This window comes from Poeciliopsis prolifica, unplaced genomic scaffold (genome assembly GCF_027474105.1).
Source record: "Poeciliopsis prolifica strain line A6 unplaced genomic scaffold, Auburn_PproV2 SCAFFOLD120, whole genome shotgun sequence".
Lineage (NCBI taxonomy): Eukaryota > Metazoa > Chordata > Actinopteri > Cyprinodontiformes > Poeciliidae > Poeciliopsis > Poeciliopsis prolifica.
Genome location: NW_026562495.1, coordinates 565,994 through 589,720, shown reverse-complemented (window position 1 = coordinate 589,720; position 23,727 = coordinate 565,994). Strand labels below are relative to the sequence as shown.

The 23,727-nt window shown below is 41.7% G+C and overlaps 1 protein-coding gene across 1 annotated transcript; it reads left to right on the top strand.

The window, feature by feature from the left end:
* Positions 1–365: 365 nt before the first annotated feature.
* Positions 366–21,270, top strand: hdlbpb (high density lipoprotein binding protein b). Its single transcript, XM_055024431.1, has 28 exons — positions 366–444; positions 3,796–3,875; positions 4,763–4,864; positions 5,516–5,667; positions 5,742–5,957; positions 7,647–7,853; positions 8,721–8,936; positions 9,786–9,992; positions 10,345–10,452; positions 10,605–10,709; positions 11,097–11,175; positions 11,930–12,069; positions 12,148–12,252; positions 12,337–12,450; positions 12,527–12,613; positions 12,701–12,832; positions 13,065–13,283; positions 13,374–13,595; positions 13,852–14,070; positions 14,895–15,036; positions 16,209–16,336; positions 16,451–16,555; positions 16,655–16,789; positions 17,126–17,269; positions 17,349–17,528; positions 17,612–17,728; positions 17,979–18,137; positions 18,864–21,270. The coding sequence occupies exons 3-28, from the start codon at positions 4,789–4,791 to the stop codon at positions 18,954–18,956; spliced, it is 3,807 nt and encodes a 1,268-aa protein (XP_054880406.1). The 5' UTR covers positions 366–444; positions 3,796–3,875; positions 4,763–4,788; the 3' UTR covers positions 18,957–21,270.
* The last annotated feature ends 2,457 nt before the right edge of the window (positions 21,271–23,727 follow it).

Genomic DNA, 23,727 nt, shown 5'->3' with positions numbered 1-23,727 from the left:
ACCTATGGTATTATTATTACTATTATTATTAGTCTTTTTTTCTTCTGTTTTTTCTCATGGTGCTGAATGCTCCTGTTGTAACCCTCCCTTGCACCACACGTTGAATGAGGAGTGCATCAAATAAAGAGGCAGTCATGAATGAGAAGTAGACCCGGTAAGTTTGGTGGACGTGAAATTCTACAACTTACAGCTCCATCGTGTCGTTTAAAATACGGACATTAGATCAATAATCCATATTTATGTCCTTTATCAATGGAGAGAATTGCCCGTCTATGTAACTTGGCTGCGCTTGACGCGCATAGATACTGCGGCACTGGCTTTCTACTTAGCGACCGCAGTGCCCGCTCGTATCGCTCCGCGGGGAGAGGAAGTGCTCGTAGACCAATCACATCTGTGTTTACACCGTCACCTGTCAAACACCTCTGCTACATTTCTCTCTGAAAGGTAGAATTTCCCTGCTTATCTTTAGCCACTTTTTAGAAAAACTAGCCTGTAAACGATACGACTAAGGTCTCAGTGTAGCTTTGCGTGACTAGTGAACCGGTCCGTTTATTCAGGAGAAGGATGTGGGGATAGCGAGGTTGCGCCCCCAGAGCTAGCTAGCTGGAGCTGGTCATCTCTCCGCGCGAGGCTTGGTTTTTTTAGCCGATTATCGGAAAGCCCTTGTACCTAATCATCTCTCGCCGAGGTCGGCTCAGTGTAGTGCGTGTTAGCATAGCGGACGGATCGGTTTGATGTTATAAATCCCCTGCCTGGGGTTTCCCGTGTTAGCAAAGGTTGTATTAGCCGAGTGGCTAACAAGGACCAACCATGCAGATGTAGCGTCGAGGTGCGACTGGCTGCTCAGTCAGGTTTAATGGTCCTTATTCATCTGGAGGAAACTGATAGCACGCTGCCACTGACACTCACTACCGCGCTAATGATAGCTGGGCTATGTTTGTCCCTTCACTTTGTTTTTCGGGCTTTATACCCCCAGTAAGTCATTAACTACAATCAATGAGGTTCTTCGTCGTGTTTGACACAGACACTAATAGAGGTCGGGCAATCGGGTTACTTTAATGCCCGGTACCGATCTATAGACATTCTACAGCCGAGGGCCTATTTATAAAGCCTAATAATGTGTTTGTCTTTCACCCACGTGCATTACAGGCTAAAAGAAACACGCATTACAATGTAATAGCGCTGTAAAATATGGCAATCTATTTGTTTTATAGCAATTTGGTACTATAGGCCCTCATACCTGTGCTATAGGTTATCAAAGGCAAGTAATAAATACACTTTCAACCATTTATTTATTTTCTTCTTGAAACTGTAATTGTCGATAGAAAAGATAAAGTTGATGGTAAACTCACAATGATTATTTTAAATGGCCACATGCATATGCTGGCTCCTCAGGTGAAAGGTACAAATCTTCAACACAAATAACCTTTAAGTACAGTTGCATAATCTCACACAGTCAGTAGTGTTGCATTGCAAGTGCAAAGTTTTGGGTTCAAATTCCCGCCAAGGTCTTTCTGCATGAAGTCTGCGTGTTCTCCCTGTGCATGCCTGGGTTCTTTCTGGGTACTGCTGGGTTTAGGGTCAGCCTTTATTTTACCCTTACTAGAACTAGTCTTAAGTGTTTCATCGAGCTCCATCTCAGAGTTCATAAAAAAACACTGCAGGTACAGCAAAATATGAAATGATAGTCATATCCATGTTGCTTTAAAATCGGTTTTAAGACTTGAAGGCTTGTGTTTTATTATCTTCCTGACAGTATTTCCAGCTGCCTTCATTAATCCTACTTAGATCACGCTGATCAAATTAATTTGGTTTTGGGACGGACTTTCTGTCCTGAAACTCCTTCCTGGTGCTGTTTGCTGCCAGTCAGATGGGTCTCATTTAGTCGGCCGGTCAGATGAGACACAGTTCAGCATCTATCATGCAGAGGAGACGCATGGAGAAACTTTATCTCTGCAGCGGAAGATACCCAGGCCTGCTGGTTGGGGACAGGTCAGAGTGAAGCAGCGTCACTCAGTGCCTTGTTGTTTGCTTCCCTCTGTGAGATTAACCTTAATTCTTCATGCTTTTCTATAAAATCAGACATAAAAGTCAATGTTTTATTGATTCCTGACTACCTTCCAGAATAAGTCTTTGCAGCAGGTTTTGTTTGTGCCAGTTCTGAAACTTTTCAACATTACTGTCTCAGTTTGAAACACAAATCGATATTTAAAATTTTGGGCAGCCACATATTTTATGCTGTTGTTGGTCTATTTGTTGTTTCTTTTGTAAACTGTCTGTTCATGCAACTCGCTGAGATACAGCTGCACTGTAAAAGCTGGAGATTTTCAATGCCTTGCAGAAGTAATCACACTCATTACATTTTTCCACCTTAATCACTGATAATCTTTTGGAAAATATCCAGAGGCTGAAATTTCTATCAGTTCTCTTTTTGTATTTACCAGCAAGTTTCTGCCGAAAAAAAAGCATCTTCAGCATGATGCTGCCACCACCATGTTTCACAGAGGAATTGATATGTTTTCCTACACACATTTATTTTTTTAAATAGTAGGATCAGAGCATCTTTGTCCATGTTTGCTGTTTCTCCTGCATGACTTCAGTCCAATATTGAACTACTTCTTATGGCTTTCCTTGGACAGCCTCTGATTTGTGAACTGATATTCAGTGTGTCAACAAATTCTCAAACCTGAGCTGTGGATCTTTGCAGCTCCTCCAGAGTCACCACGAGCCTCTTGGCTGCTTCTCTGATTAATGCTCTGCTTGCAAAGCCTCAGTTTTGGCAGACTGCCATGTCTGTGGGTTTGCTGAAATGTACAAATTCACAATAAACGTCTCAAGCTGTCTCACGTTGCAAAAAAGTTGTTTCAATTTGATCATACATAGTCAAGTGAAATTACATTCTATCTATAGATTAGAAATAGGTGAATTTTATTTAAGGTAATCAGAGTAACCGAGGCTTAATGGTGGGGAGGGAAGAAAAGGAGATTTCACTTCCAAAATTTCCTAAAGCATAATAATCAGTTATGCACCAATAATGAGGGGACTTGAATTATTTTAATTTTTAAAGAAGTCTGATAAAAAAACACAACATTCAGAAAAATAACAAAACCAACAAGTTACAAAAAATATCAAAATTTAAATATTTTGTGTCACTTGTAATAGTAGTTGAGCAGACATGGATGGAGGATAAATACGTTTGGTCTTTTACAATAAACCTGGATAAGTTATCTAAAATATTGTCCATTCTTGGTATAAAATGCGTGTGTTTTTAAATAATTGCATCGATTGACAGTAAATAATAAGTATCTAAATTATTTGTAAATCAGTTTCTCTTCCTCATCACAACCATGCCTTATGTCATGTTGATTTATCACTTAAAGTCCCAATAAAACACAAACAGGTTTGTGGTTGCAGTGTGACCGAAAGGGGAAAAGTGAAACACAAGGTTCTGCATATGTAGAGGTCTGGAGGGTCATGCAGAAAAACTTAGAGTTGTTGCAGTGCAGTATTTTGCAGCATCCCCCTCCCCTGAAATTTTCAGGGCTTATGTTAGTTTAGTTCACACAAGGAGGAGGAGGAGTAGGAGGAGGAAGGGGAGTGTCAGAGTGGTTCTGAAGCACGTAATGAAGGAAGGAGGCAAGTAATGAAGGAAGGAGGAGAGTGAGTCTCATCCAGGCAGTGTAAGGTGCAGTGCAGAGTGGCTGTTTACAACAGCAGCCCGGCATTCATGGTGAAGCTCCATCTGATATACGGTGTTCACTTTCAGCCTCTTTCTTTTCCTCCCCGTTCGCCCAGGAGCTGAAACACACACTCACACTGAAGCGCCTTCGGTAGCCGCTAACTGGACGGACTCTCTGGCAATTGACCTTTTGCAGGTAAGCCCGTGTTAGTTGGGGTGTTTCACCTCGTACTGACACAGCAGCAGCTTTCCATCCACATTTCTTAAAATTCATCTTTTACGTTAGGCTATGTGTTTTCCTATAGCAATGTAAACATAAAATGGTTGAATTTTTTCCAGAAAATAATAATATTTCAGAGGAATGCGCCCAGCTGGAACATTTATCCAATGTTAGGGAGAAATGAAGAGCCACTTTTGGGCTTCTCTTAAGTGACACAGTGAAATATTTACATGTTTTTTTCAAAATAAGGAGACATCCTGTTGTGTATGATAAAAACTTTAGTGGGAAAAAAGCACCCAGCTCAGCTTTTTTTTAAATTCAGAAAACAGAAAAGCTGTAATAAATGTTTACTTTGACTTTGCAGATTAAATGTTTCTTAGAAGGGATTTCTTCTTAATATGGACTACATATTACTGCATTACTATCTCTAGATCTCCAGACTCTAAGCACACACACACCGGTCTGTCACATGCAGCCGGTCCAACCCGCCAAAGATCTGCAGATCTAAACTCCTTGAGGAAAACATGAGCGCAGGTAGTGATCATGCATCACAAGAATGTCAGCAGCGCTTGTTTTTAGCCACTGATGCACTCTTTTGACTCGTGATAACACGGTCCCCGAGGCAGCAATGGAGTGTGTTTGTCTGAGGCTTGAAGAAGTGCTAATTGGAGAATCTCAGGTGGAGATGCAGCCACAGGGAAAGCAGTGAGGCAGGGTGGTGAGGAGGGGGCTCTTCTGAGGTTTGGGTAGAGCGAGGACAGAATGAGTTAAGAGACAATTCTTTGAATTTAATATATTTCCTTTGCAGATTGGTGTGAGTTTTTCATTCATACCCATTGGACTGTGTTTTGTGTTTGTTTCAGTGGAAAAGTGGAATAAGTCTTGGATCATGAGCTCAGTGGCTGTGTTGACCCCGGAGAGCTTCGCCGAGCATCGCAGTGGTCTTAAAGACCAGGATATTACAGGTAACCTCTGCTAACTTTGACTCAGAGGTTGTTACGGTTCTTGAAATCATTGAAAATGCTTGAATTTCAATTTGCTTGGATCAAACACTTTCGAGCATGGTAAAAGCTGGATTTCTGTATGAATTCCTTGAAAGTGCTTGATATTCAAGCCGCACAGTTTTGTAAATAAATGCAATCTAACGTTTGATTAACAGCCTAATTTTGAAAAACTTCATTTACTGTTGAAACCAGAAAATTTCAAACATGTAATAAAAAGAAAGACTTTTTTTCTTGTTTGCAGTTAAATAGGGAAGGGTTAGGGTCAGTTAATATTAACAAAATCATTTATAGCTGCCAAATGCCAGAAAACGTAGAAAACTATTTTTTTTAGAGATTTTTGTGGACAAAAATATTAATAACAATCATAAATTATTGCATTTAGTAGTTAACTAAAACTGTCTTTTTTTAGTTAATTTGTTTTGTTTTATTTCCAAACATTGTGTTGAAAGTGCTTGAATTTTACTGTGGGAAAAGTGTACAAACCCTTAGTATCTTTAGAATCTTTAAATCTTTAAGATTTCTCCTCTAATCTCCTGCTTAGTGTTTTATATTGTAGTTTTTTCCCCCTCTGTGTCTCTGCTGAATGTTTTCATGTTGGCCTCACCGGGCCAGGTTGTGTCCCGGAGGATGAGGCCTACATTCCCACCTATCTGGAGGCCTTCCCTCCGCTGCCAGAGAAAGGCGCTCCGGGGGAAAAGACGGGGGAGCCGGCTTCGGCATGGGGGAGCAAGATCCGCCCCATCAAAGCCTCAGTTATCACCCAGGTGAGGATATCGCTGAGGTACACGCATACATATTCAGATGAATCGCTGCTGTAATGAAACCTGCTTGTGTTCAGGTGTTTCATGTCCCCCTGGAGGAGCGGCGCTACAAGGACAACAGCCAGTTTGGGGAAGGAGAGGAGGCCAAGGTGTGCCTGGACATCATGCAGCGGACCGGAGCACACATTGAGCTGTCCCTGGCGAAGGACCAGGGCTTGTCCATCATGGTTACTGGCAAACTGGATTCGGTTATGAAGGCTCGCAAGGAAATCGTAGCTCGCCTGCAGACGCAGGTAAATGCGTAACCCACTGTTGTGTTTGGTTTTCTTCATGACTTTAACTGTGGAGAAAAAATAAAGCAAAATAAAAGCTAAATCCTTTTAGGCGTTCTAGGTAACTGTGTTTTGGGGCTCCTCTTAAGTATCTTTGTAATAAACAGGATGTCCACACATCCTTAAAAGCCTTCAAACATCTCAAATGCATTACAAAAATCTAAGTTGGCCTACAAGTCTTAAATGTTATCCTAGTAGAACTATTAAATCTAGTATATTCTACATAGTCAGGCAAAAGTTTATCACATGCAAACACTTTCATCGCACTTTGTGATTCAAGGCGGTTGAAGCTGCCACTAACTAGCTGCTAGAAAAGTCTTGCTAACCTGTGGAGACTGTTTGCCAGGGGTGCATCTGACTAAATCAGAGGTAAAACTAACAACAGATACTGGGAGTTGATTCCTAAGCTGTTACCTGAGGACGGCTCAGTACATTTGTAGTGGGAGGTGTGAAGAAAAACTGAGGTCTTCTTTCAATATGGCTTCAAATGGTGACAAAACTTTGGCTGCTGGATGAAAAAGAGGACTGCAAGTGCTAGTAAGATTTTAAAAACACTGTTTCGTAAGGTGTAAGTTACAACTATTGCTAAAAACAGCTTCTCTCACATTGTTTTATCTCTCAGTTTCATTATTTGTTGTTTTGTTGAGGTTGATATTATAGTTGAGCTGTGGTTTGAGAAGAGAAGGGAGACTTTAGAAGACGAGGCAACAAATGTTTGTATTCTGTTTCATCCTGTGTCACTTTATTCTCCCACATCAAATCAGTCGACTGCCTTCAACGTTTTTTCTAAACGGTCCCTTTTGACACTATGAGCAGCTGCACCTGTAAAGGTCTCAGCATGTTCACCAGACTGTAAATGAGTCATCGTACAGTGTAAGGTGAAACACAACAGTTAGACGTGACACCTGTTTATGCCTTTATCTGAACACAAAAAACTTATTTAAAGCTTTTTTGTTTTGGTTTAAAGATCTTCAGATTGGAGTTTTTCTGCTTTTTAATGTCCTGAATGCAGCAAAAATAGAGAAACAAAGGGAGAAACCAAGGGAGAATATATGTTAGATGTCTTCAGCCATGTCTACTTTCTGCTCTTGTGATACAGTCTTTACCTTTCCATCGATATGCTGCCTTCTGATGCAATTTAGACGTTTAAACTCAGATTTCCTTGAACTCTTGTCACGGCAATCCAACCCCAGTGATGCAAAGAAAAGATTTCCGATGCCACTGATGAATTTCACAGAACTTAAGCCTTGACAGGATCTCAGTCTTGCGATGCTCAGCCTTAGTAAGATAAGTTTAAACAGAGATAGGAAGAACCAACATTCCTGTCTCTGCAGGTCGCCTAAGGACAAAAAGTGGAGTTGAAAATTGACCGTCAGCTCCCAGGCGGTTGTTTCAAGGCTTCAGCAGCAAACATGCTGATTCCCACCTCAGCTTCTGCATTGAAGTTCATCTTTTTAGCTGAGCTGTGGTTATTGAGACGAAATCGCAAGGAAACATTTTGTCCTCTTCGCACACTCGTTTTCTCACATGTTTGCTGATCTTTATTTTACATTATATCCAAAGTATAACATTTTCCTCCTACCTGGTTACCTGCTGTTTTTTCGGCACTGCTAATGCATCTCACTTCTCCTGCTGTTGCTGCTGCTGCAGGCGTCGGCTACGGTCGCCATTCCCAAGGAGCATCACCGCTTTGTCATCGGTAAGAACGGTGAGAAGCTGCAGGAGCTGGAGCTGAAGACCGCCACCAAGATCGCTATTCCACGACCCGACGACCCCAGCGCCAACATCCGCATCACCGGCACCAAGGAGGGCATTGAGAAGGCTCGCCACGAAATCCTCTTGATCTCAGCAGAGCAGGTCAGGCAGAGGGACGCTCGGATTTGTAAAACCAATTCTGGGGTATGCTTGACTGGCAAAAGTTTAAGGCTTCAATCCAAACCAGCTTCTTTTTGCACCGACGTGTCGATAAAATGAAGACAAGCGATTTCTGCAGCTGCATTCTGCATCTGGGTCTGGAAAAATAGGATTAAACACAATGAATAAATTAAAGCAACAAAAACGTCATTAAATCCAAGAAGATTCACTCAGGAAAGCTTAAAGTTTCTGTAAAATAACGTCCATTTCTAGGAACTCATCCGCCAAGATCACAACTACCTAATATTTCTTTTTGTTTGGCTTTCGTGTGCCGGGAATCGTTTGATCTTTAATTCTAATTTTGCTATGTTTACAAAAAGTCCAACCGAGGACTGGGTTTGCAAATTAGCCTGTGGCTGGAAAACCTTTGTACAAAACAGTGGTTACTTTGTTTTTATTATGCAACAGTGTTTACTCTGCTGTTCTTGATGAAACAAACTTGAGTTGAATTGAATTTCAGGTTCAGGCAAATCTTGAAAACTATTTTCAGTTTCTTTTAAGTTTATGAAATAAATCACAGCTAAGCACAAATCACTACTTTCCCAATCCTTGATTAGAGAAAGACAAGCTGTTGCTACAGCAACAATATTTTTGAGTAAAAAAATATGAGTTAATGTTACCAAAACTGACCTGGAAAACAGAAATTTGTGCATTTGGAGCAGTGATTATTATTTTTAAGGTTTATAAATTACTGTGGGTTAATATTTTAATTCATCCATGACTTGGTGAGAAAATGTTTGACTCTTGTTCCCGTCTACAATATACATAATTTCTTTTTCTGTGTTGGTTTTGTTCTCCCTTGCTCTGCAGGACAAGCGTGCGGTGGAGCGCCTTTCCCTGGAGAAAGCCTTCCACCCCTTCATCGCTGGCGCCCACAACAGGCTGGTGCAGGAACTGAGCCAGGAGACCGGCGCCCGCATCAGCATCCCGCCGCCGAGCCTGCCGAAGGACGAGATCGTCATCACCGGAGAGAAGGAGGCAGTCGCTCTGGCCGTCAATCGCATCCGAGCCATCTACGAAGACAAGGTGACGGAGAAACTACGAGGCGTCTTTTTTACAGTCCTCCTCTGATAAACATGTTACTCATTTTCTATGCTTGTTTTGCCAACACCTCCCCGACGGAGAAGTGACTAGATTAGAAGAAGTGCGTTAGATGAGCGGTGCCACATGGAGAGGAAGGTTTTGTACATGTCCTGTAGATGTGTCCTTTTGATAAGTGGGACGGAGCGGATGTAGAGAGAGAAAATTAGATCTCAGCGCCGGACATGAGGATGAGAATGCTGAAACCATTTAGGGCACAAATATGAGAGGTGAAAACAAACGCTGAAGTCTTTCAGCTCCTGTTCTCCTCTGCTTCTATTCCTCGTTCCTTTTTAAGGCTGAAACGATTAATCGAGATGAATCAATTTTTGAAATAGCCATCAACTAATTTAGTAATCGATTAATCGCTAACTGGAGTATGCAGACTCAAAAAAAGACCCATTTGCAGAAAAAGAACACAATTAGACTATATTTTAAACCAATACTGTACAAAAAATACATACATCTATCACTTAAGATTTAAAGAACATTTGTCTCTAGACAGGTTTAACCAGAACTCCTCAAGTGGCAGCCGGCTCAAATTCTGTACAACAAATCTCCAAGCAAATCCTTTGATATTGCATTTTAGACAATAAAATGCTTATTTCCTTTTTTTTAAAAAATATTATTTGCTTATTTGTATCTTTTAATGTATAAGGGCTTAGATAAAAAAAAATCTTCAGAATTTGCCAGTTTTTTAAAATGGTTAATTGCCGGAATAATCGATCACTAATATAATCCTATTCCATTCCATTCAGCGCGTCGGTTCTAAACTTGTCGTTTTCTGACCCGCAGAAGAGGAAGACCACGACGATCTCGGTGGAGGTGAAGAAGTCCCAGCACAAATACATAATCGGGCCAAAGGGCAACACTCTGCAGGAGATCCTGGAGGCCACCGGGGTGTCAGTGGAGATTCCTCCGCTGGACTCCGCCTCAGAGACCATCATCCTCAGAGGGGAGCCAGACAAACTGGGACCAGCTCTCACACAGGTCTACGCCAAGGTCAGAATCTTTTTGGATCCATTTCCAACACCAATTATAGCCAGGCATAATTTTTCTTGATGAACTACAATATAGCAATAACATAGCAATAACATATAAAAAGCATTCGAGATATGTATCTGTAGCCTTTCTCTTTCTCTTCTGTGTCTAACTTTTAAAAAAATGAGCACAGTAAATGTTTTCAGACACCTTTGCATACTTGGATTCATTTATCCTTTCCATTCTGTGAAAGGTGTAGATTCCTGCAGATATCCCTCCTTTATAAACTATAATCTGTTGTTACAAGCTGCTGCTGACCAGTGTGTGAAGCAGGTTGTGTTTGGTGTTGGAGCTGTGTTTTATCTGCTCGCAGGCGAAGAGCGTGATGGTGGTGGAGGTCAGCGCTCCGGCTTGGCTCCATCGCTTCATCATCGGCAAGAAAGGGCAGAACATCGGGCGGATCACGCAGCAGCTGCCGCGGGTAAGAAGGCGACGTTCAGGCGTCTTTGATCAGAGGCGAACGACGAGCAAAGATTTAAAAAACTTCTTGAAATCGGAATCTAGCATGGAAAGAAATCCGATTTTTTTTTTTGCCATATCATCTGGCTCTAGATTGTTTGTTTTCATGTGCAGGTTCACATCGAGTTCACAGATGGTGAGGAGCGAATCAGTCTGGAGGGTCCGACGGAGGAGGTGGAGCAAGCTCAGACGCAGATACAGGAAATCATCAAGGACCTGGTGAGTTTACACACACACACACACACACAATTCTGGCCATGAGTTTTTCACAGCACATTATAATATATAACAATGTATTTTTGTGTATAATTTGTAGTAAAGCTAGTTATTTAATTTTATAAAGTTGGCATTAGATGTGTAATCCTCTGGGAAACGTTTTGCACTTTTTTAATTGATTAATCTTGAAGTTGCAATAGCAAAATCTGCATTAATTCAAGTGCAATTTAAAACAAATTTCTGATCTTAAAATCATATTTTATTCCATAATAGGATGTTTATTAGGAATTTTAAAAAAGAGGACATGTTACAGAAAAGGTGAACGCTTTTTTTTTCTATAACTCAAAAAGAGTGATAGGTATTTAATCTTCCTGTCCATGTTCTCTGCAGCTTGTGAGGATGGACTACACCGAAGTCAACATCGATCAGCGCTTCCACAGACACCTGATTGGGAAGAACGGAGCCAACAGTGAGTCTTTTTATTTCCTGAAATTTGTCAAACGCTGACGGGTAGAGCCTTTGAATTACAGAGGAAATGTACAGGTGCATCTCAATAAACTAAAATATGATCAATACAGTAAGAGAAGTCAAAGAGGAAAACTCATTGCAGATTTGTTACATACACCACATTTGCTTTTGCTGCTCCTCTTTAAAACTTACTGTGTGGTTAGAAAACCAGCAAGAGAAATGATGGAGACTTGGTTGTGACTTATGATCAATCAATTTATTGCTTTTTATTAAACTATAGATTTATATTCCAGAACTATTTCTTGAAAGCAAAGCATAACTGCTGTCAAATCTCTTGACACAAAATTGCTGAATGAAACTGGTTTTGTTGCTTGTGAGCATTTTTCTACCACACTTATTCTTTCCAATTAACTTTCTGTTATTCCACTTGGAGGAAGAACTGGGAAGAAGTCGTTGCTTACTTTTCTGTATAAAGTTCACTTCTTTTCTTGGCTTTATGTCATGTTGAATTTTTGTATATTAATGTCCGTCAAAGCAGCAGGATATGTCAAACAGCGTTCTTGTAATCTGCTGTGTGAAAAAACACTTACAATCTGTACATTTTTCATAAAAATGTTGTTACAAGCAGAGCATTCACGTTGGATTCCTGTCAAGTTACGTTGCTGCTCTCAGTCCCCTCAGTCAGACCAAGAGGAGGACGGATCACATCCTTTTCTTTATTTTTTAATCACTCCAGCGCTCTCTCCTTCCTGCAGTCAATCGGATCAAGGAGCAGTACAAAGTGTCGGTGAGAATCCCACAGGACTCTGAGAGGAGCAACCTGGTCCGCATCGAAGGAGACCCTAAAGGAGTGCAGATGGCGCGCAGAGAGCTCATCGAGATGGTTCAGCGAATGGTGAGAGCCGGCTGAAGGCCTAGGCTGCTTCATTCAGTAGCTTGAAGGTGAACCAAAGAAAGGTTTCCACACTTCCAGGAAAACGAGCGCACCAAAGACCTGATAGTAGAACAGAAGTTCCATCGGACGATCATCGGCCAGAAGGGGGAGAAGATCAAGGAAGTCCGAGATAAGTTTCCTGAGGTGAGAATCTGGAACGTGATCTCGCCTTATGATTCTTTATAGCAGGATTTCTTTAAGTTTGCTCTTACTTAATTTGAATTTTAGGTCATTATTACGTTTCCCGACCCGTCGCAGAAGAGCGACATCGTCCAGCTCAGAGGGCCGAAGAACGAGGTGGAGAAATGTGCAAAGTTCCTGCAGAAGATCATCGCAGAGCTGGTGGGAGTCACGCCACGGCGAGCCACTGTCCGCTGAGCTCTTAACCTCACAGAGACTTTCTGTCATCTGCTTCCAGATCGAGAGCAGCTTCTCGCTTTCCGTCCCCATCTTCAAACAGTTCCACAAAAACATCATCGGAAAGGGCGGTGCCAACATCAAAAAGGTGAGAGCAGACAGTCAGGGTGCAGATCGGCTTTGATGCGGTAATGTAACACACGCTGTAAACGACGGGGGATGTTCATGTCTTCAGATCCGTGAGGAAACCAACACTAAGATCGACCTGCCGACGGAGAACAGCAACTCTGAGACCATAGTCATCACAGGGAAGAAGAACAACTGTGAGGCAGCCAGAGATCGAATCCTCACCATCCAGAGAGACCTGGTGAGACGACAAACACAACTGGACCATTGCAGAGCGCACATCCAGATTCAGAAATACTCTATTGATCCCAACGGGAAATTAAATATTGTTGTTACTCATATCTATGTGTCTAAGAGTTATTGTCGATAGCGATGGCTATAGGCAATAAAGATCTTCTGCAGTGGTTTGTGTTTCAGTGAGTTTGAAGAAGCCTCTGACTGAAGACGCTTTGTTTTTCTGAATGTGTTTTCAGGCCAATATTAAGGAGACAGAAGTCGCCATCCCAGCCAAGCTGCACAACTCTCTGATTGGCTCCAAAGGCTGCCTGGTGCGCTCCATCATGGAGGACTGCGGAGGCGTCCACATCCACTTCCCGTCTGAGGGCTCCGGCTCAGACAAGGTCACCATCAGGGGCCCCGCCGGCGAGGTGGAGAAGGCCAAGAAACAGCTGCTGCAGATGGCAGAAGAGAAGGTTGGTGGAAGCAAAACCAAGGGAGAGTAAGGGAAGAAAAGGTTGGGGTGAGTTAACCGCTCTTATTTTGTTTTCTCACTCCCCATCCAGCAAGTCAACAACTTCACCGTGGAGCTGCAGGCCAAACCCGAGTACCACAAGTTCCTGATCGGACGAGGCGGGGCCAACATCCGCCGCGTCAGGGACAGGACGGGGGCCCGCATCATCTTCCCGTCCCAGGACGACACAGAGCAGGAGCTGATCACCATTGTGGGGAAGGAGGAAGCTGTTCACCAAGCTCAGAAGGAACTGGAAATCCTGGTCAAAAACCTGGTAACTGGCGGCTTTAGCGTTTTAGGTTTTCTCCTTTTACCACGACATATTACTTCTGTTTTGCCATACTGCATCTCTTTAATCAACTTGTAAACAATCACACTATCTTATAATTCAACATTTTCAATGTGGAGTTTAAATAAAAGTTGCTGCTACATTTTCTTGTATTGGTCCAAAACCAGACTTTGCTGCATGTAAACTCCTGAGAGCCTCTTTTCTGTGCCTCAGTTCTCCTCTTCTGTTGTTGACCTCCCAGGACGACGTGGTGGAGGACAGCATGGAGGTGGACGTTCGCCACCATCGCCACTTCGTGTGTCGCAGAGGACAAGTCCTGCGGGAGCTGGCGGAGGAATATGGCGGCGTAGCCGTGAGCTTCCCTCGCACCGGCTCCAGCAGCCAGAAGGTCACGCTGAAGGGAGCGAAGGACTGCGTGGAGGCAGCGAAGAAACGCATTCAGGAAATCATCGAGGACCTGGTGGGTCACAGAGAAGAGATGTTTGCTTCTTTTATAGCAAATGTTGGTCAAGTCGCAATAAGAAATGAATCGATTAATTGCATAACAATTTAATTGAGTGCTTTCAATTCTGATGATTAATATTTTTTGAAAGGCAATTTTGTTCACAGAGACATTGTAATCCTTTTATGATATGGCTGTAGTAATGTGTGGTTGTGCTTTTGACTTTTGATATTTAAAATATCTTCTAGGTCCAGTATTAAGTGTAATTTAAAAGATGAAAGGTGATTGATTTGAGAGGCTGAACTTGGATTATTATACCGCTATCAAAATGTGAAAATGGTCTCAAAAATGACAATACTGTCATTTTCTCAATAAAATTTGTTACAATGACAGGCTTAATGTAATGTAGGCTTAATCATAAAGAATAAGCCAGGGTTCTAAAATTACCAGTGATATTTTTCCACAGATATCAACATCAAATAAGAGAAAAATAAATCTAAACATGTTTTGCTAGTTTTATGCTTCTATAGCTGTAAATTAGAAATAAATAAATACATAACTTAAAAATGACAACAAATTTTCTGCAGTGTATGCTTATCAAAAAAACTAAAGTTTTATTCTAAAGGCTGTAACTTTTGCAGCTCTGAATAGGTTTTATTCCGCTTGACTTTTTGGATTGTATCACTTGCAGACTGCAGGAATAATCCATCAGCTGATTCATGGCCTCGTGTATCTGTGGCTCTTTTCTTGTAATTATTATTTTTTGTTTGTTTGAGCTTCACAAACAGAAGAAATTGGCTCTATTAATAGCTTATTTTTCTCTCTCTCTTGTTGTGCTGCAGGAGTCGCAGGTGAATGTGGAGGTGGCCATCCCTCAGCGGCACCACCGCGCCATCATGGGGCCCAAAGGCAGCCGCATCCAGCACATCACCAGGGAGCACGAGGTCCAAATCAAGTTTCCCGAGAGAGACGACAGCGCTGCAGGTGAGAAACACAACCTCTCTGCCTTTTGTTAAAGCTGGATAGGTTTATGGGCCATAAAAAACATGTTCATTGCATCTTTTGCACAAAATCATTCCATAGATAGTATGACTTCAAGTGATGTCTATTGTCATGAGGCCCTTCTAAGGATGACTTTTTGATATCATAGAGTCCATGACGTCACTGATCAGTTAAATTCTCCGGTCAGATAACACAAGATCCATTTGGACATTTTAGCTCAATACAGAAAACATGTCGGAGGAAGGACCAGTGTCAGGTTTGCGCAAGAGCAAAGGTCTCTTTTTGGAGGAAATTTAAAAAGATTTGCTGCAACTAAGTACATCCAGGCCAAATTACACCAGATCACCGTAAGAGGAATTTTCTTAGTCAACTCTTTTGGAAAGTTATAGAGAAAGCCGCCGACGAACCAACTGTGGATCTTGTGAAGGACAATTTTAAGGAGGAACACAGCAAAGACGGGACCGTCCTCCGACTGGGGACTGTCATCTGACTCGGGACGGCCTCCAAGTCCCTCTGAGTCGGGACCGTCTTCCACAGGATCGAGCGGTTTGCCCCATGGGGTGAAAAATTCATAAAAAGCCGACTATTTTAAAAAACATGAAGATCATGAACTATTAATAGCCTTTGTACGTGGAAGAATTAAGCTGTGAAAGAGCGCGAAGGTTTTAGCAGAATTTTTCAGAAATGAAAGGATCGTCATTCAGTGCTTTTTAGGGCTTCCTGTCACTTTAAATATGCTACTGGCCACAATCCCCCAACTCAACATTTACACTCACACTTAAAAAACATGCAAACAGATGTGCAATTATACAACTATACATCTTTGAAAAGCATCAGTAGAACCTCCTGCACAACCCACAAGAATGCATCAAGTTGTTTCTGACAACACCTGTCTTTTCCAGCAGCATATAGTGGTAAAACCAGCTGACCAAACGTCCTGGAGCTCAGACAGGGTGGGACTCCACTGGGGTTGCTAGGTAACAGCGCAGAGGTTTTGGAAACGGCTCGTTTTCCAGACACCAAAAGCCTTCTGCTAATTGAACACTTGGACTGTTTTGAGAAGCAGTTGAGACTCAAGTGAAAGTATAAAAATTATTATTATTTTTTTCATCTTTAATTTTTCTTTAAACAATGGCTTCCTGTGCCAAACTTAGGTCAGGACGCGTTGCCGCAGGAGAACGGTGACGTCAGTCCAGACGCGGAGTTCGTCCCTCGCAAGTGTGACATCATCACAATCTCTGGCCGGGCGGAGAAGTGCGAGCTGGCCAGGACGGCCCTGCTGGTGAGCACGGCTTCAGCTCAGCTGGACTGAGCTGTTTCTCAGGCTGGGTGCCGCAGCCTGAGAAACAGCTTGCGTAAATGTTTCATCTCGCCTCGTCTCCTCCTCTCTCTGCAGGCGCTGGTTCCCATAACGGAGGACGTCGAGGTGTCTTACGATCTGCACCGCTACATCATCGGCCAGAAGGGCAGCGGAATCAGGAAGCTGATGGAGGAATACGAGGTGGGAAGAGACGAAGAGCCCAGATTTGTTTTTGGGCTCGAAAGTCCGGTTTTGAACCAGGCCTGTGAGTGAGTGCGAAGCGTTGTTTTGGATGTGCAGGTGAACATCTGGGTGCCGCAGCCTGAGAAACAGCTTGACGTGATCAAGGTGACGGGTCTGGCAGCCAACGTGGAGCGAGCCAAGCTGGGCCTCCTGGAGCGGGTCAAAGAGCTTCAAGCCGAGCAGGAGGACCGGGTACAAAACACAAAGCTGCATTCACAACAACAGCTGATCGTTATTGTCTGTTAGTGAAATGAAAGGACAGTTTTGTTGAGGCATTTTCTTTTTTTTTTTTTTTTTTAAGGGAAAGATTGAAAATTAAATTTGCTGTTATGAGATTTAATTTTTTTGCTATATCACCCAGCCCTAGTTTTAGCTTAATTACTGCCTCTTCCAGAAGATTGCATGTTTTTGCGTAATTAATAATTAATTAACTACTAAATTAATTAAAAGTTATTTCATCAGTAATGATTACGATTAATCGTTTCAGCCCAATGGCTGGATAACTTTTTTCTCGCCATCTCATCTCAGGCTCTGCGCAGTTTCAAGGTCACCATGTCTGTAGATCCAAAGTTTCATCCCAAGATCATCGGCCGGAAGGGCGCGGTCATCTCGCAGATCAGGAAGGACCACGACGTCAGCATCCAGTTCCCCGACAAAGGAGACGACCAGCAGGTGTGTGTGGCCTTCACAAACCGAGCGCGCGTCGTCGCGTCTCTCTGCCTCGCCTGAGCTTTCCCCGTCGTTCTCCCAGGATCTGATCGTCATCTGCGGCTACGAGCGGAACGTGGAGGAGGCCCGTCAGGCCATCCAGCAGCTGGTGTCCGAGCTGCAGGAGATGGTGAGCCAGGACGTCCACCTGGACCCGAGGACTCACGCTCGCATCATCGGCGCCCGGGGCAAAGCCATCCGCAAGCTGATGGAGGAGTTCAAGGTGAGGGCGGACGACGAGGCGTGGGCGGGCGGGGGAAGTGCTTACCCAGACGGACCTGGTCAGACTGAGCTGTGGTTTTCCAGGTGGACATCCGGTTCCCGCAGCCCGGCTCCGACGAGCCAGACAAGGTGACGGTCACAGGCCTTCCCGACACGGTGGACGCAGCCATAGATCACCTGCTCAACCTGGAGGAGGATTACGTGAGTTTGCAGTCGCTGCATTGACCGTATAAATGCACAGCTTGACGTTTCAAAGATGAATGGAGACATTCTAATATGTAAAAAACCTTATTTTTCAATAAGAAGTTTTGGTGTTATGATGTTTTTTTTATGTTTTTTCCCTGTATAATAAGACATTATTTTGCAAAACTGTGATGAAAACACTTTTCTCATAACACGAGTCACATGGTGGGTCCTTTGGTCGGTTAACTTTGCCTCGTTTGCCTCTCAGCTCCTCAGCGTGACGGAGACGGAGACCTTGGCGGCGTACATGAAGCCTCCGTCTCGCTACGGAGGGGGAGGCGGAGCAGGAGGGCTGGATGACAGCAGCGGGGGCCCGGCTAAAGGCTTCGTGGTGCGGGACGCCCCCTGGAACGCAGCAGGGAACAAGGTGGGTTTTTATGGAAAATATACGGGCAAGATGAACTTCTTCCACATTTTGTGTCACAGCAACAAACTTCAGGGTGTTTTACTGAGAGTTCATGTGGCAAACCAACACGGAGCGATGCATAGATGAATAGAAGGATGCATAATTTTAGTCTCATTCGTGAAAAGTGTTGGGAAATATGTGTAAATATTCAGAAGTCACGTCTGCAGGCATACATGAGCGTCGACCTAAATTATGAGTCGAAACTTTCAATCTGCAAACACTTTATGGCCTTTTCAAGAAAGATAACTTATCAGTTTTTGTAAAAATAAATGTATCAAAATTAAATAATAATTTCAGTTTTAGTACTTAGATTATCTCGATGTAACAGAGAAACAGCAGGTAATTAATTATTTACTCAGTGACATAAAAACAACACTCTCTGCATTATTTGTACCTGTTTATGGTGGAAAAGCTCTTCTAATAATGCCTGAAAGCACAAATGCATAAAAAGTATTTCTATTAGCTTTTATCAAACCAGCTTTTTGTCCCTTAAGAGCCGTGGTACAGTGCTTAAGGAGCCCACCTGGGACCCTGGTGTTCAGGCAGCTGAAGCGGAACCTGCAGTGGAGACGAATGTTTAACTTTGTTTCATAACAAAGTGGTAGATGGTCAAAAATACACTAGGGTCAGTGTAAAAGATTGTAGAAAACGTTCGTAGGGATGCAACTTTGTGTGTTTGTGTTACAGGCTCCAGACATGAGCAGCGCTGAGGATTTCCCCACGTTCGGCACCGGCGTGGCCCCGAAGCAAACGTCCGCCTGGGGCCCCAAGAAGTTCTGAAGGAAATCGACGACTAAACCCGTGTACAGTGAAGTACGAGACGAAACTAATTTCAAGTCAACTTGCTGCTCGCCTTCCCCGTTTTACTCCTGGTCTTTCTAGTGTCCCTCTGCTCCCGCCGGTCTCCCACAACCAGCCACAGTGAATTCTGGGAGATTGAGTCTTATCTGTCTCTCTTAATGTAGTTCATTCCACTCGTCCTTTCTTGAAGACAGGAAGGGGCAAAATGCTCTCGTCATAATTTTGCTGCCCTGCTCTGCTTCTCCCTGAAACGTTTCACAGACTGTCGTCTTCTTCTCCCCCTGAGACTGCCAAACGCCCGCCGTCCTCGCCCTCCCCCACCGGAGTCCCTTCGCTGCAGTCCAGCGCAGACAGGAAGTAGCCTCACGCTTCCTGAGCAGGACTATTTCCAGGAAGTGGAGCGGTTTGTCCTGTTACAACAGCTAAATCTTGGGACTTTTCAGTCTGAAAAATGAAGTAAATGGGAGTAGTTTTTTTAGCGTGAAAACAGTTTTTAACTAAAAACAATGTTTTATGGGGTTTTTTTTCCCTTATGGTCTCGTTTGCTCACCTGTGCGGTGCAGCAGGTGAGGCGTTCAGGTCTGCGCTTGATCTGGTGATCAGACTTTCTCGTCAGAAATCAACAATCACAAATTGGAGTTTGGTAAAGTCCATGTGGCTCTCATCAATTTAAAAATAGGTGACAAACTGTTAGATGTATTTTTGATCAATTCGCCCTTGAGCATTGCAAAAGAAACATCGCCCCCTAGAGTCACTCTTTGATGGTTGCAGCCAGTTTTTTTGTCTTTTTTGCCATGATTTTATTTATTTTTTTATCATATTAAATATGAAAACAAACATACATTTCTGTTCTAATCACAAAAACAAAAACACTGGTTAAATTTTATTGACTAACATTTTGTTTTTGGTTGGAATATTTTAAACTTGGATATTTGGTTTCTCCTGGTTACTGGTGATTATTTTAAGTACAAAAACAAAATTAAGCCTGACTTAAATTTATACTCATCTCACGTTACCACAAGAAAGACAATAAACACTTATTATTTATTAAAATAAAGCTGTATTTTTGTGGTCAAAAGTGGTGAGACAGAAATTTTAATATGGTCTGATTTTCTCACGTCGAACAAACAAAAAAAAATTCCACCTTAAAAACATTTAGTGAGAATATGAAAACCTTTTAATTTCCATTGCTTCTCTTTACCACTGATTTAGTTTAATTTTTATTATTTTAAATATGAAAACGTAAGAAGATAAAGAAATCCACTTGCCTTTTTCGACAGGATAATAGGAATTTTCTAAAAATGCAAGCTATTTTTTCTTTTGTGTAGCTATAAAATTATTACAAAGAGGAATTAAATGTAATTTTAAAAGCCCTTATCTTTAAATGCCGTGATTTTTTTAAAACTGAAAACGGACAAATGTTTCTTTTGTTTTTATTTTAATTAAGGAAAGAAATTCAAAACCAAAACCTCTCTGTTCATAGATTGTTGTTTTTTATTATTATTATTTATTTAAATTTTTTTTATTAAAAACTGTTCTAATTTGTTCAAATGCTGTTTTTTTTTTAAATATGCATAAGGAGAAACTCTAATTTTAGAAAACATTAAATCATTGGCAAACAGGAACAAAAAAAAAATCCATTGTTGTTCCATAGAAATCTTTGGGGCTTTATCAACCAAATTAGGGAGAGAAAATTACTTAAGATTTTAAATTCTCCTTTTCAAAATGTAGTGAAACAACAAACGTCTTTGTGTTTGCTGAATTCTGACATTAGTATCCAGCCACCAGATGGCGCTGTCAGCTCTGTGTTTGAGAGGTTTTACACCCCAGTCCTGTTGTGTTGATCCTGTTTTATTTCTCTGTATTTATTTTCCATCTCGGACTAAAAACTGCTGCTGTTCTCCTTTGTTTTTGAACTGTGTTGACTCAAAGTCCTGTAAACAAAGGCTGTTTTGTTTGTTATTTATTTGCAAAAAGGAGCCATTTTATTTGAACTACTGTGATCATTTGTTTTTTTTTTATATCTATACTTACATAGATGTAAAAAAGGAGGGGAAAAAAAGCACTCACTGTAGCTTGCAAGCTCACGTCTGAGAGCGGATCTTGTGCGTCAGGGTTCGGGAACATGTTACCAGTTGTTGTGTCCAAGTGTACAAAAATCTTTTCGCTATTTTTTTAAAACTGTGTGGACTTTTTCTTTTTGTTGTTGGTTTCTGGGATATCTGAAGGACTGTATGTTTGCGTGAGTGGAAGTTAAAATGTACAGTTGAATGAAGCTGAACCAAACATTTTACTTTTCTTTTTGTTCATGTTGGGAACTTTCCTCGAAGCTTATTTGAGGTTTTTTAACCCTCAGCTTTTCATTTAAACTTCCTGCATAGCTTTGATTTTACCCCCCAAATGGGGGGAAAACATTTTTTTTAGCTTGATCATTTTTAACAAAACGTTTTAAATTCCCCCGCCTCCCTTTTCTGGTTTAGAAATGTTACTTGTACCCTGTTGACCAAATACGTTCGAGTAAGTTTATCTAAAGCTGCTTTCTGGCATGAACATTTTAAGGAAAACCTGAACGATTTGGAGTCTGTGAGAATTAGATGGGAGGATGAATCAAAGCTTTAGCTTGGTGAGCTAAAGTTGCTGCATCTGAATTCAGGCGTTACAAATTGTGAAAAAAAAGTGCATTCAATGAAGCATTATGGCCTGCCACACATATAAGATACATGTCATGTATAGTGCATGTGTATTGGGAAGAAAGGTGTGAAAATTACATTTTCTGATTCTTTCAGTTTGGGCCGAAAGTTGGAAACTTTACACTCCGTTATCTAACATGAAGTCAAACAATAATTAGCTGAATGACTTATAAAATAAGGCCAGCTTCCCTTGCCTGTGAGTCAGTTCAACCATTCGGCATGCTGATGTGAGTCAGTCTTCATCAGTGCTGACAGTGTCCACTTGCTGTAGATTAAGTGAGGTAATTATTGGGAAGTTTGACTGTATAAAATTGCCCATCTGGAGTTTATGTGTAGTATGTAGGGCGTCTCTGAGTTGTGACTCATGTCTGGGGGAAGAAAACAAAAACCTAACAGCAAGGCTTTCAATAATTTTCCTACGCCAAATGATAACATATTTGAGGACTTTATTTCATGTTCATGCTGCTTTATTCCTTCCTTTTATAATATATTATCTTCCTTGCCCCTAACATATCTTTAACCTTTTTCTTTTTTAGTTTTTAGTAGTAGTAACTTCTTCCCTCCCTCGTTTTTCTTTTCGTTTCCCACCTCATAGCCCTACTTTCTCTTCCCTCTTTCCTCATTTGCACTCCTTTCTTTCCTTTCTTTTTTGTAGATTTTACATTTAACGCCTGCCACAAAGACACACTAACCTTCAATATTTTATATTTTGTAGTAAAAGCGAAGGACTGAACTCCAGAAAAGCTGTTTTTCTTTCTCCAGCTCCCTGGAGATCACATGACAAATGCAGCAGTTTTGGACGCTCAGAAAGGGGAAGCTGTGACGTCGTTAACATGAAAACAACAGGCAGGAAGCACCGACAACTGCTGAGCCGCAGGTTGTAAAACGAAGCTGTTCTGCTGCGATGGGATTCGTTGACGATTGGAGTAAATCTCTTTTGACCAAGCTCTTAACATCCAGATCGTCTCATCCAGTTCGAACGTCTCTAATTCGTTTCCCACAACCTAAATTGGTGGGAAAGAGAGATAAACAGCCCTGATAGGAAATCCTGAAACTCACGGTTCGATTTAAGAAAAAATTAAAACTAAATCCAAGCTGGAGCAAAAAAAAAAAAACAAAAAAAAGTCCATTATGTTCGAGTCCTCTATGCAATCCAGCAAGACAAATGAGCAGATGATTCGCCAGCACAAACAGTCGTGTCAATAGCTTAAATGTCGTCCAAGTCCGCTTCTTTTTTTTAATTTATTTTAAATTTATGTTGGTCTGTATGTCAAATAGGGACAGAGCTGCCACTACTGTAAAAAGCTATAAAAAAAATCCCACTATTGGCCTTAAGAGGAGTCATTTGTGATGGAGTGCAACACTCCAATGACCTATCAGTGACCAGACTTTTGTTTTTTTCCTACTTTAAATAAAATCTAAAAGAAACACACACAAAATGCCCCCAGCAAGTTTTTTTCAGTTTTTTTCTTTTTCAGCCCATTCTTCACAAACCAACACATTGACCATGCTTTGGAGCATATACTGTTTGTCAGGTCATTTATTTATTTTTTTTAATATAAATCATGACGATATGATTTGTTATGTAACAGCCTGTACAACACAACATACCGAAAAACAAAACAAAACAAAAAAAAAACAAATTAAAGTGTACAAAGCAGCACTGGGCTGTAAAGAACCCATGTAGTAATAACATTTTTTTCACATTTTTTCTTTTAATTTTTTTCCCCCCTCCCTCATCAATGAGAAGATGGCTGAGCTTCTCTGACTGAACGTTTTAGTGTTTGACGCCTCAGCTATCAACCTTTTATTTTCCATGGACGCAGATTGGCAAAAAGGAAAAAAAACAAAACAAAAAGCTGGTTGTAAACAATCAAAGCGGGTGTTTTGGATCAACGAACACATGAGTGCAAATCAGTCGTGGAGTGAAGCGGATGCAGAGCCCTAATCGACAACATTCACATGTAAACACCGGCTTATGGAAAGCCAACATAATCAAACACAGGAAGCGGAAAAACTGCCGGAGGAAAGGATGGGTTTGACTTGGAGGCTGATGTTGC